The 13273-nt window shown below is 33.5% G+C and overlaps 2 protein-coding genes across 4 annotated transcripts; both read right to left on the bottom strand.

The window, feature by feature from the left end:
* Positions 1–2069: 2069 nt before the first annotated feature.
* LOC137831563 (non-specific lipid-transfer protein 1) lies at positions 2070–2733 on the bottom strand. The gene is made up of 2 exons (XM_068639289.2): positions 2340–2733; positions 2070–2237 (listed from the first exon to the last, which is right to left on the bottom strand). Exons 1-2 carry the CDS (start codon positions 2681–2683, stop codon positions 2228–2230), a joined length of 354 nt encoding a protein of 117 aa, XP_068495390.1. The 5' UTR covers positions 2684–2733; the 3' UTR covers positions 2070–2227.
* Positions 2734–6484: 3751 nt separating this feature from the next.
* On the bottom strand, positions 6485–13006 carry LOC137831560 (uncharacterized). 3 transcript variants are annotated; one of them, XM_068639283.2, is made up of 7 exons: positions 12057–13006; positions 10706–11151; positions 10200–10303; positions 9981–10047; positions 9807–9888; positions 7220–7358; positions 6485–6669 (listed from the first exon to the last, which is right to left on the bottom strand). In XM_068639283.2, the coding sequence occupies exons 1-5, from the start codon at positions 12820–12822 to the stop codon at positions 9850–9852; spliced, it is 1422 nt and encodes a 473-aa protein (XP_068495384.1). In that variant the 5' UTR covers positions 12823–13006; the 3' UTR covers positions 6485–6669; positions 7220–7358; positions 9807–9849. The 3 variants fall into 3 exon arrangements, with proteins under 3 accessions (XP_068495384.1, XP_090159761.1, XP_068495386.1); XM_090303635.1 differs by having other exon boundaries at positions 7220–9666; positions 12057–12892; XM_068639285.2 differs by having other exon boundaries at positions 7220–7380; positions 12057–12892.
* Between the last annotated feature and the right edge of the window lie 267 nt (positions 13007–13273).

The raw sequence follows: 13273 nt of genomic DNA, 5'->3' as shown, positions 1-13273 counted from the left end.
GAGCATTCCCAAGTGGAACCGAAGCAACAGAAGGAACACTGACTGGAGACATCGAGCCCAGTTGAATAGGAGAGGTAGATGGGGGACGCCTTAGAGTTCCTTGAGGTGACCGGGTTGTGGAAACGATCGTCTTACTTTTTCTTTTCTCACTCCCCTCAGTGGGAGCAACCACGAGACCGGACGCCCCAACAATAGAACAGTTGTTGGCCACAACCATCTCTAAACTATCTTTTTCCTTGCTACGGGCCCTCGAACGGAATGCAACCAGTATATTGGTCGTGAGGGGAGCCTCTTGAGTCATGATACCTGCGTCAAGGAAAAAGACATAAGTTAAAATTTCAATCAACCGAGGTGAAGAATAGTGCAAACATACCATGAAAATCGATCCACCGTTGGGACGATTTATATACAGATAATAGCTTTCGGGTTGGGAGACTTCGTAGGAGGTTATAAAAAACGTCACAGACCTCCAACTCCTTGTGTATCAATCAGGTTCGTATGACAGCTGGAAGCCTCAACATCTGTTCAAAGTTGACCGACATGACCAAAATCATCATGCCTAAATAGAGGATTAACAAGATTAATCAGTGATCAAGCATTAGGTATCATCTGAGCTTGGAGTTCACGAAGACGAGAAGCAAAGGAGTCGAATGAGAGTGTGAGGACCATTTCGAGAAGAAGGGAGGAGAGGTAGATCAACCGATCGAGAAAGAAGACAATGGTTCTCTTGGTTCCAACCTCATTCAAAAAAGTTTCTCATTTTTTTTCTCAGTAGGTTTTTGCTCATTTGCTTAATCAATATTTCTTAAAAATATAACAGGTAAACCGATTTTCATGAAAATTATACCATATTAAAACCATTGTCACATACATTATTTTTTCTAGTGCTCTATTTAACATATGATTGCTTGAGTACGAAGTTAACAAATGAATTTTATTTAGCAAATCATAAAATTGGTACTGAATAAATTTATTGTTATTAAAATATCAAATTACTAAATAATACAAAATTAAAAGAACTTAGTTAATGCTTAATGTCAACAATAAATATGAAGTGAACATTGTAGTTTATTTTCAGATTGCTAGAATTGTAATATAGTAGTTCAATTTTAAGTGAAGTTCTAATATGAAACAAAGATTCAATTTGAAGAATTTCAAATAAAAATAAAATTCCAATTGTAAATTCAGTTTTAGTTGAAAGTTCTGTTGAAGATCTACATCGACTAGAGATGAGGACAATTCATTGTATATAAGTGGGTGCAAAACCTCAACCCTATGAGCCGGTTTTATGGGGTTGAGTTAGGCTTAAAGTCCACTTCATAACATGGTATCAGAGCCATTTCGATCCTTTCCTAGGTTGAGTTTGATTTAAAGTTCACTTCTTATATCGGATTAAACATATCATTGTATAAATTGGCACAACCTCTAATAAAATATCATCTTTTGTATATCAACACAAGCCACACCCTTTCATTGTCCAAGTTAATCTTGACAAAAAATATATTCTTACAATTTTTTTTTTAAAATTATTAGCTTTATATTTATAATACTGTGACAATAGAATCAGTTTGACCGATGTTTCCGATTTGGTTTATGCTTTTATTTTTTTCAACTAATTCATTGCATTGTTGTAGTAGAATAGTAGACGAAGATGCTGAATGTTATCAATGGTTTTATACAACTTTATTCTGTTAAACAACTAATTTTAACTTTTAAGTGAATCCATCATCTATTATCTCAAGTTAGGGAGACAAGAAATTTCAAGTGTGAAAAGTCTCGATATTATTACTAATATTAATATTTATTCTTTCCTTTACTCTCTTGGTTGGCCTCTTAGTTTATATCATTCTAAAATTTTAAATATATTATTTTGTATGGATGAATCGAATATCCATATATAAAGAAATAGTTAATGAATAGATTAGATTAAAATTTTGTTAAATAAATCAAATTCTATTATTTTTTAAATAAATATTTAATAAATTAAAATGTATCAATAATATTTTTATATCCAATGCGATATAAAATTAATCAGTTTCACATCACAGCCCAGTATACAGAAAATGATAAAATTAAAGGGATATATGTCTTTATTGCTGATATATATACTTGAAGACATTCATTGGATAGTTACACACGATCCATTATCTTTATTTCCTTCCAACTAAATACATATAAAGTTTTTTCATTATTCATAACAACAACGTTGCACCCTTTTGCTGATTGCTTACTGCACACTGCACAATCACATGAAAACCAGAAAGTTTAGAGTAAATGACAGAAAAACAGTTAAAGAGAAAATTGTTAAAGGAAAAATGGTGAAGGTGAAGGGTACTTACGCAGAGCAGTTAGTGGAAGGGTAGAGTTTGTAGGAACACTTAGTGCCACATTTTCCAGGAATTTGATTAACACGGTCATAGTCAATGCCAGGGATGTATGCAGCTCTGTCCTTAATGCATTGGCATGCTCCTCTTCGATCTTCTGCAGTCTTTTTGGCTGCCTCCAGAGAATATATACCTTGGCAACACAAAGATGACACATTCCCTCCCAAAACTGCATAAGCTATGCATGGAGTGAGCCAAATAGTGATTTGATCACATGTCAAGGTTGATTTAGAATAAGAGCATGTTAAGAGCATGCAAGCCATCATTGAAGCAACCAATGCCACCTTAGTCACTGCCATTCTTATCTAAGAATAGGGTTTTCTATCTTTGTTGTTGAATGGGGTATTAGCTTGGATTTCTACTATATATAGAGAGATTGGAGAATTTTGCAGTGACTAAAGGCTGCGAGAATTTTGCAGTGCGATGATTTATTGTGAGAAAATTAAAAAAAAAATAGCTCAAGAAGTTTCAAAGAAGTGAAGATGTTGCGTGTGTTGATTATATTTGAAAACTAGGGATTAGGGTTACTACATGTTCCGCAACAGCCAAATTTCATTGTAGACATTTCTTGTTAATGTTAATGTGTCAAAATCACACTCTAAAAGATAATCATAAACATCTTTATATACAAAGTACTAATTATAGCATATATTTTTCCTATTTTCTCTAGTCTTTTTTTTTTCTTTTCTATTCTCTTTATTTTGTCATCATATTTATCATTTTCTCACTAGTTTTTTTTTCTTCGTATCATTTTTCATCTGCTATCCACCATACTCTTTATTAAAAAATTTACCTCATTCGGAGCCGATTTAATAGTTGTAGAAGAATTAACAAATATTTTAATGAATGGCTTAAAATGTTTCTCTGCTAATTTTTATGACATCTGGAAAGAATTTAGAGAATATGTAAGAATTGAGAACAAAGTAGTTAACTCTACTCTGATCCCGCCACCTAATATTTAGCATGGCATTAAAGTAAAATTAAAAAACATATATTATATATAAGTTTGTAACAAATAATGGGTATATATATTATGAATTTAAGTATTATTTATTACTTTTTAATAGTGTGGAATTTTGTACCGTTTAAATTGAAGTGTTAGTATGGGTTGATTTGGATATGTTGATGGGTTGGAGATGAGAAGTCTCTTTGTTGGGAATCTCTTTTTATTTTAATAGGACCATATCAATGAATCTTAATAACTAATCTATTGAATGTACTTAATGGTGATTATTCTAAAAATCGTGGAAATATAACTCTCTTGAAAATGTGATAAGCGTTAATTATCCACTTTCTTTTTATGAAGAAATTTTCCTTTCATTATTCTCTATATAAAGGAAACTTACGAGGAAGAGAAAATGCAAACAAGTGAGAAGAGCAACGCAGAGAGTAAATAAGAAAATAGATATCCACCATAGTGTGAGAGATTAGAAATCATAGAAAGAGGCTAAAGAGACATTGTATTTCATCATTATTGGGTGAGATTGAGTATTATTGTCAACAAGAGTGAGAGAAACAACTATTGTAATCCTACTTTCATAATGAATAATTTTCTAGATTAGGTCTCATGAGTTTTTATTTCTCAAATTGAGAAGGTTTTTCATGTTAAAAATTCTTGATATCATTATTCAATTTTGCTATATTTTCTTTTATCTGCTTATTGCTATTGTAAGTATCATTTTGTATTTACACCAAAGAAATTACTTCTAATTTTTCCAACATTCTTTAACAATTGGTCAAACTGCATTATGAATTTTGTTATCATCTTATTGTTGGAAAGCAATTATTCTTATGAAGTGTTTGGGTGGTCTCTTCTCGATCATATAGTAGGAAAAGTGTCATGCTCAAAAATAAAAATTTCAATAGTAAAAGTTTGTTTGTGTAATTAGTTAAATTTCGATCTTGGATAGTTATGTAAGATAAATAATATTGTTTTGTTATTTATAAAAATGATTTATACTTTCTTTGGAATGTTTCTAAGGTTGGAGAAATGACTCTCTAAAATAGTAGACACAAATTTTGTATAAAAGTGATAAGCGAGTGAAGTTGTAACATTAAAGTTTTAGGATTTAGAATTAGGATTTATATGAATTCAGCTACTCTTTGTATCCACACTTGCATTTGATTTTGGCTGATGAAATTTTCTAATCAGTTTGAGATTGTTTAATTAGTTCTGTATTATTTCAGTTTAAGCTGATTTTTTGGGTTCTGAGGTAATAATCTATCTTCCTCGTTTACTCTTACTTATCCTACTATATAACCCTACTGCAAGTGTTCACTAGAAGAAGGGGAGACACACTCTAGTACACTTTTATTTGTTACTTGATTTGTTAAGAGTGGAATATATTTATATATTCTTTAGTTATGTCATTCATGACATAAAAATTATTCGTACTAATATTATTGGAAGAAAAATAAAACAAAAAATGTACTTCAAGTTTGGGCTTATGCTTTCCGGACCCTGCAATTATTCACTAGATTGTTTCTTCCTGCACCTCCATATGTTCTTTTGTCACCTCCATACAAAACATGAAAAATATATTTTTATCCTTCTTGTGCCACTTGCATAGTAGCTTCTGGATTATATAATCCAGACACACATTTGATAAAAGACTTCCAGATTACATAATCCGAAAGTTAAAAAATACTTCCAAATTATGTAATCTGGAAACTAATCATGCATCTGAAAAAAAGCTTTCAGATTATGTAATCCGAAACTAATTATGAATTTGAAAAAAGACTTCTAGATTATATCATCCAGAATATTACAGAGAGATATTTTTAGAAATACGAAAATTTATGGATGTGAGAGAAGAACATATGGAGGTGCAGGAAGAAATAGTCATTCACTACTGTGCATATCATGTTTGGGCATTTGCTTCCCGCACCCTGCAATTATTCACTACTATGCATATCAAGTTTGGGCTTTTTTGCTTCCCGCAACCAATAAATGTGAATTTGTAATGCCTCTCTAATTCTAAAATAAGAGTAAAGAGTGCAGTTCTAAAATGTGTTACAGATTTAGTATTTCAAAATATATTTCTAATTTTTTTTGGATTAAACTTTTCCAAGCAGTTCTCTTAAATAACATTTTAGAATGTTTTTTTAGATTTTTTTTCCAGAATATCTTTTTCCGTAATATATTTGTATTCCAAAACATGATTTTGATTTTTCAATATTTTAAAATTTTATTTTCAGAAAGCAAAAATTATATTCCAGATTTTATTTTTCAGAATATATTTTTCAATTGTGGATTTCCAATTCCAGAATGAAATGCAGTTCTGAAATTTTAAATTTATTGGGTGCAAGAATCAAATTTATTGATCGAAGGAAGCAACAGCAATAAGTTTGATTCACCGCGTTGGATCAACCAAGACCATAACCATCATTAGGAGAAACTAGTTTCTTTTTGGACACACATTCTAAGGGAAGCTGCACTCTATTGCAATGAATCTTTCGGTAATAATAAAAATATTATAACTATTAAATAACATAAAAATGTTAAAAGTATAATATCACAAATTTATAATAAAAATTAAAATAACATCAATTTATTAGATTTTAACATTAAAATCCATATAAAACTTCAAATAAAATGTCATTAATTAATATTAATGCCTATATAAAAAAATAACACATTTTAAATTGTCTTTAAGAAAAAATAAACATTTAGATGGTATCTTGTTGAATTTGTTCCATCCGATTTAAACCGATATTTTCAATAACAAATAATAAGTTTATGTAATTAACTTTGACATTTCGATTTTTTCATGAATGGTGTTCAAATTTTCTTTTCCTTTTATTATAAATAAATCAAGAAAAAGATTTAATACAATAAATACAACGGAATCATGGCTCTCGAATATTGTAAATTATAAAGTTATAAATATAAATATGTATAAATCTTTTCTTTATTAGTTATTGATTTTAATACAAATGCATCGACCAGTCTAATTGTATAAATTCGTCATTCAATCCCTCATTTACAAAAATTAAGGTGCTGAAAACCTAGCTAGTTTTGTGGTCTAATCACCTGAGAAAGTTGGAAAAACAGAAATAGGAAAGGAAATAAGAAAAAACAAGAGAAATTAAAGTTCTAATAGACAAAATCAAAACATATGCGTTAGATTAGAAATTTAGATGGCTATCGATATGATGGTCGTGGCCTTTTCAAGGAATTATAATTGCATATATAGATTAAAACTTGAAACACCATAACTAGTACAATTCAGACCTCCAAATTGACTTTATTTCCTTTAGTACCCAACCATACCAGAATTGAAACCTGAAATGTAGACCGCAAGTTAATAAGCTACAACATTTCTTCTCTACCATTAGTCAAAATGATGATGCAATTTGTTCATCAAGTTTTGAACAACATTGCCAAGTTTTATGGGAAAACTCTACTCATAGTAGCTGCCAAAATGAATGCAGGTAAAACTAATACAAAGCTCAATATAATTGCATGCACTACAATTTGTTCTATACTAGTCTTTGAACCCGTGCCACCCAGGGTATTTTGAGTGCAGAGTTTAATATTTGTTAATAAAAACAATTTTTTTGACATGTAAAAAAAATTAATTGCATCTCGACCACAGTTGATTTTTCACTGAGATAAAAAAAATATGGAACCACAATATTGAAATTTCTATTCTTTCATTTCTTTATTCAAAATTAGAAACATGAAATTAAAATTTTGTTGAGATTTTAAGATGCAGGAGTTCATTATAAGTTGTACACCATGACAAGAAACCTTACTCCACTGATACATTAGAATCTACATTAAAAAATATATTTACGTTATCATCATCAAAAACTGCAATTTCAAATCTAACCTTCAGCTGAGCCGTTGAAACCAGACACGGATGAATGATGCGTTTGGAAGAGCCGTGCTTGGGCTTTGGATACCAGTTGGTCCTCACTAACTGTACTATTTGATGGTGCTTTAACAAAATTTGATCATGCAGAGAGAAGCTGCAATCAAAATTATCATTACCTGAAAGTATTACAAAGTCTCGCAGATAACAATAATACTGTAATGTTGTTTACCGCATAGACCAACTTGATCCTCCAACTAAAAGATTTGAAGTATGAACCAGGAAGAAGAGAAGCAAAGAGCAAAAGAAAATACACTCAATAATCAAGAATCATAAAACAACAAGATATCAATTTAGAATGCATTTTACCAACTCCCAATATTATAATTTCCATCAAATTTAGCAAGCTTTAATGATCCAATTTATATTTTGCCAGCAACATGGAGGCTGGTATGTTTGAATTTGAGCAAAACAATATCAGAGTTTCATAGCATTGCTGCTTACCGTCAGTGTTGTCATGGAAGTATGGCATGATGGCAGCACCATGCTTGAGAAGATGGATGGTAAACTTTTAATGAGGGGGATATTTAGAAATTTGCCTCGAATGTTTTCAAAAAACTAAACCAATTCCCAATTTGTTTAGTGTGTTGCAGTGAAACAGAAAAGCAATCTCTCCATCACTGGTGTGTTGTCTATGCTGGCAACTCTGCATCATCTGATAACTCATTCCTCTGCTGCTACTACTCTTAATCTCAGCACACCAAGCATTGGCTTCATCCCTTGTCCCCTCTCTGTTTTCACATCTCACGTCTCACCAACTCACAGCTATCTCTCACAAACTCACCAACCCCAAGAAGCCACAGTTCTGGACACTTACTGAATCCACCATAAACCTCAAGACCCAATTTACAGAACACTGTTAATCACCTTGAATCCTTCACTTTTGGGGACAAAGAAGGGATGCATCAAACAAATACTATCCTTCATAGAAAAGTACAAAGGAAAGAATCCAATAGGGAAAAAAAACAGGACCATTGCAATACTTGATGTGACTCTGGATAGGATAAATTAACTTTAAGAAGATCTTGGAAGAAGGTTGACTAGAAGGGGAATGAGGAGAGGAACTCTTCACGTTTTTCAAGATAATAGAAAATAGATTTTCATGTAATAGATATCTGTTTGGATACAAAGATAACCTATGGTATCTTGGCTAATCCTTTAGTAGTTTAATATTCAGGTTTATTTGGACATAACTGTGGGAAGGAGAGTGCTTGACCATTCCTTCCACACAACCCTCGTATATAAGTAGAGCATAGGTCATATTTGTACATAACTTTATAAATGTGAAATCTGGAGAGATTTTGTGAAAAATAGTGAGTCTTCTTTCTTTAGAAAGATCTTATCTTGAGTGGAGTTTTCAAGTGACAATCCTCTTTCTTGCTTAACTCCATGGGAGTGGTGTAAGGTTGATTCAAAGTTCAACCATCCATGCTAGTTTCAAAAACTAGCCAATTTTTGGTAAACATCTTACCATTTTGTTCCTTCTTTCTTTGTGCTTTTACACGCCTTCTTGTTCTATTCTTGTCTTCTTCTTTGACTATCACACCCTCAACACCCTATACCATCCTTGATCAAACAAGAACACCTACATCTAAGCCAAACCATAAGGCCTAACCTAACCACCCTTGAACAACCTTCACTTAAAACAAGAAATCAAACCAAGAACCTTACCATACCTCAAGATAAGCTTACGGCATTTGCCCATTTGAGGCACCAAACTATGAAGCATGGACACGGATTCTTCAGTGGCATGTCCCCGTGTCCGGCATCATATGACAAGTATCACACACTTTGGTAAATTGTTGAATTTAAAAAATGATTTTTTGTGTCTCTGACACTCCCTTGACACAACTCCAACTTAGTGCTAATGAAGGGAACAAAAATTTAGAAGTTGGAAACTAAAAAATCTAGAGTCCAAGATTTTGTTGCCCCTTTAAACAAACAAACTGTCTATTTCACATTTACATTTTATCTTTACTGCGACTTTTGAATTTCCACTTCTCCATTTAAATTTGTCTTTAGATGAATCTGAGTTAGAGGATGTCTTTTTCAATGATGATGATCAACAAAGGGGTGGAAATGGAATGTCTTAAATGAATTACATCTTTTAATTTTTTGGACTTTAAATGGATGGATTAAATCCATTTTGTATTAAGAAATAATGTATTCAAATTGTTATATTTGACTAACTTTTTTATATATGATTTTGAAGATATGAATCTGGATTGTCAATTTAAATAATTCACAATGATATTCAATATATATGAGTGTGTGTGTCCATTTCCCACATTTAGGAGATTATAGGTGTTGTCATGTCAGTGTCATGTCTAGTGTTTCGGTTTTTGCTTCACAGGAACCAAATCTCTTCCATAATTCAAACCAAGCCCATTGAATATTGCATTGACCTAATTCAGTATTGATGAATACAGTCATAAATCTAATCAGAAGGAATCAAGCAATAAAAGAAACTGCACATGTTAGTTCGTATATCAACCTTACTTAATAGAAGCAAAATTTTAAAGAAAAAATGCAGGGAAAAAAATACCTCCACAAGATATACACATGAATGTTCAAGTAGCACATTGGGGTCATCGTATCATGTTTCTCCACTTGTCCTTCAGATCAACCTCAAATTATTGTTTTTGAAAAATCAGTTTTATTACAGGTACAAGTCCAGAAAGAAACACAGGAAAGCATTTTGGGGACAGAGATTGCTTACTCCACTTCTATTGTCAAATATGTTACTGTAAAAACTTCTGATTGTTGCCCAGTTTCCTTCTCCAAACCTGTGTAAAAAGAAATATGGTGAATGAGAAAATGAAATCTCAAGGCACAAAACTATTACAAAATTTATTAGCTTTCCATTGCAATTATAACTAATAGCTGTGACAGATAACCAGGAAAATTATGGTTTGACAAGTTTAGAACAAGAACGTACATTTTTACACCAGCCCTTAGCGTCTCCTCTTCCAACGAACTCCATCTCCTTTTCCTCCTCCTAGACTGTCTTGCTAGTGGTGAGTTGTCTATTGAATCATCCCACTAGAAAATAAAAGGACATAACTTATATACCAATGCAAAAATCAAAACTAAAATGGCACACAAATACAAAGTATCAACATCATTTTTGGGGATCCACAGGCCACTGGATCAAGTGGTAGCAAGGTTTTCAAATGTGGTTTCTAGATAACAATCACAATCGCTGCTACACCAGTTGCATTGTATTGCAATTGTTTAGAACTTTTCTAAACACAATAAAGAAACCACGGGGAGATGGTAATCCTTGTAGGAGGCTTACTCCGATAGATAGCAAGCATTTTTCCATGAAAGAAGTTATCTTGACCAAGATGGCATCCTTTAGATCAAAACTTAGACACTGGCTAACAGTACAATCTTAAAGGAATCTGCCCCTAAATTAAAACAGACAATAACAAACATGATTACCTCAATGGTACGGGCACTTCTGTTCCGTTCTATTAGGTTGGGCTGATGTATATTACTACAATGAACAGAAGACTTCTCCCGAAGATGGGCATCATTAGGCTGAAAAGGTACAATACTCTGGCAAACATCTGGATCTGGTACATCTATATGTGAACTCTGGTTTTCAGTAGGTGGCTCAATATTTGTATCACTTGTTGCCAATTTTGATCTTACAACTTCAGATAGACGTAATGCATCAGGAAGAGGATCATTGACCAATGCTCTTAACTCACAAGTACTTGATTTAAGGGATTCCCTAACTTTTCTGATTTCAGAAGGAACAGAATCATGTTTGCTCCATGATTTTGCAGACTCCACTTCCTCTGAACCAGATATTTTAACTCCCCTATGACATGCACGAAGTGCAGAGTGCTTGTGTTTAACCCGAAGATTCTGCTTCTGAATTACTATTGGGAACACAAATGTACAATAAAAAATGTAAATAACAGTGAAACAGTAGTAAGAATAGCAATTATTGAACAGTACTGTGACTTCATCGTTAAAGTTAATTCCAAATAATGAATGACCAATTTTAACAAATGTGAAACATCTTTCCAAAGTTTAAGCCAATTTTAATTTGACAGAATTTTGTAGTGAGTGGGGACTCCAAAGTGAGGGGAAAAAATACTACTTGGTTCCACTTGACGATAACAAACTGGTAAAGGTAACAGCACATACGCAGCAGTATTAAAAAACATTTTGCACCCATTCAAATCGCAGTTGATACTTAATGAGACAAACAATAAAATTACAAATTGATTTCCCACATCTTTTCTCTCGTGTTGTATACATGAAGCAACTAATAACATGTTTAGGAAAATGTTCCACACCCAAAAATTCACATTCAAGACGTGAAAAAACACAAAAGCTAGAACTAAGATTGAAAAATCACATCCACGACCCATTCCCAAATCACATCCATGATGTAGGGAATCATTGAGTATCCAAACTCACACTTCTTTCCACAGACAAACACTATTGCATGCAGGCGCACACATACATTGATTAAAGTATAATTCTAAGGTACTAGATAAAATATTCATATAGTTAAACTCAGAGTAATTAAAAAAAAAAGCACATCTATTTCAAAAACGTTGCAGGAGAACACATAGAAACCTGGATAAAACACGTAGTGGAAACTCAAATTAAGCTTCCACCACTTCCATTAGCTATCACAGCTTTAAACACGCACTACTCAGTGTAACACCCAAAAACAAACATTATTTGTTTTGCAAGTAACAAACAGATCAAACTTCAAAGCAAAAAATCGAAATTCATGAATCAGCAGCACTCAGTCGTTAAAAAAAGGTACCTTTATCACTCTCAAGTAGCAAGTCACGCCCACCCACTTCCTGATTCGCATCAATTTTCTCTTCCAATTGTTGCTTGCCCTGATTCTCATCATGCATTGCCACATCCTCCATGCATGCATCATTGTCATTCTCATGATCATTGTCTCTCTTGTTACCACTAACAACAAAATCATCTTTCTCTTTGGTTAAACCCTTCGACATCGCCGCAACCGATTCCAAGAACGAAGGACCCATCGATTCCCACGCTTCTTTCAAATACGCCCTCACCTCGTTCATCGCCTCCCTCCTGCTATTCAAATCCGCCAGCCTCTCGCAAGCCCTAGAATCCCCAAGCGCCGCCTCCAAGTCGTCCCGCCACCGGGCCAGCTCTCCAGACACCAGCCCGCTCCGGCGCGCCTCCAGCGCCGCCACACGGCCACGCCAGATTCGATTCACGGCGCCAGAGAACTCCCCGTCGGCGTCATCGGGGGCGGCGGCGAGGTACTTGACAGTGCACTCGACGGCGACGGCGAGGTACGCGCGGCGGCGCACGGCGGAGGCAGAGGCACCGTCCAGGTCTTCGAGGAGTTCGAGGATTTGGAGCGCGGTTTCCGAGAGGGAGGCCTTGAGGAGGAGGGTGCGAAGAATGCGGAGGAGAAGGGTCTTCTTGAGGCGGGAGTCAGCGCCGGAGAGAGGAAGGACGATTAGAGTTTTTTGGATTAGGGAATCGGGGACGGAACTGCGGAGGAGGAACTCCATCACCCACCGGGAAATGTCGCTGTCCATTTTTCCGATTTCAAAGTTGGGGAATTTGCGCTCATGGAATTGAGATTTGGGGGAGGAACAGGGAAAAATAGTTTTTTTTTTAATTATAATTTTAATATTCTAAATTTTTCTATCCGCAATTTTGACTTTTTCTTTTCTTTACTAAATATAAATATTTTTGCCACGAATATGTTTCATCTATCTCATTATCATTGAGTATTTAATACATTAAAACATTTTAATTTATTTCTAAAAAAAATATTTGCATTTCTCTCGTATTTTTATATTATTTATTTATTTAAACTACTTTTAAAATATGTTTAGAATTTGTTTACTTTCTTAACTTATTTATATTATAATAATCTTTATAAACTTTTTATTACAAGAGATTTACTACCTAATATTATTTAATAGTCCAAATCATGCAATACACGTATTTTAACATAATAAATATGTCTTGGGTAAAACTGAT

Source organism: Phaseolus vulgaris, chromosome 6 (assembly GCF_051622355.1).
Source record: "Phaseolus vulgaris cultivar YP4 chromosome 6, ASM5162235v1, whole genome shotgun sequence".
Classification (NCBI taxonomy): Eukaryota; Viridiplantae; Streptophyta; class Magnoliopsida; order Fabales; family Fabaceae; genus Phaseolus; species Phaseolus vulgaris.
Note: the sequence above shows the minus strand (reverse complement) of the source record. Positions and strands in the feature narration are given on the sequence as shown.

What these genes read in the sequence shown, in the direction of transcription:
- LOC137831563 (XM_068639289.2), bottom strand. Translation starts at nt 2,683, where the DNA reads ATGGCAGTGACTAAGGTGGCATTGGTTGCTTCAATGATGGCTTGCATG.
- LOC137831560 (XM_068639283.2), bottom strand. Translation starts at nt 12,822, where the DNA reads ATGGACAGCGACATTTCCCGGTGGGTGATGGAGTTCCTCCTCCGCAGT. An exon ending in GCTACTTGAGAGTGATAAAG is followed by an intron (nt 11,152 to 12,056) that starts GTACCTTTTTTT and finishes TGTTCCCAATAG; the next exon opens with TAATTCAGAAGCAGAATCTT. An exon ending in TATTTGACAATAGAAGTGGA is followed by an intron (nt 9,889 to 9,980) that starts GTAAGCAATCTC and finishes CAATAATTTGAG; the next exon opens with GTTGATCTGAAGGACAAGTG.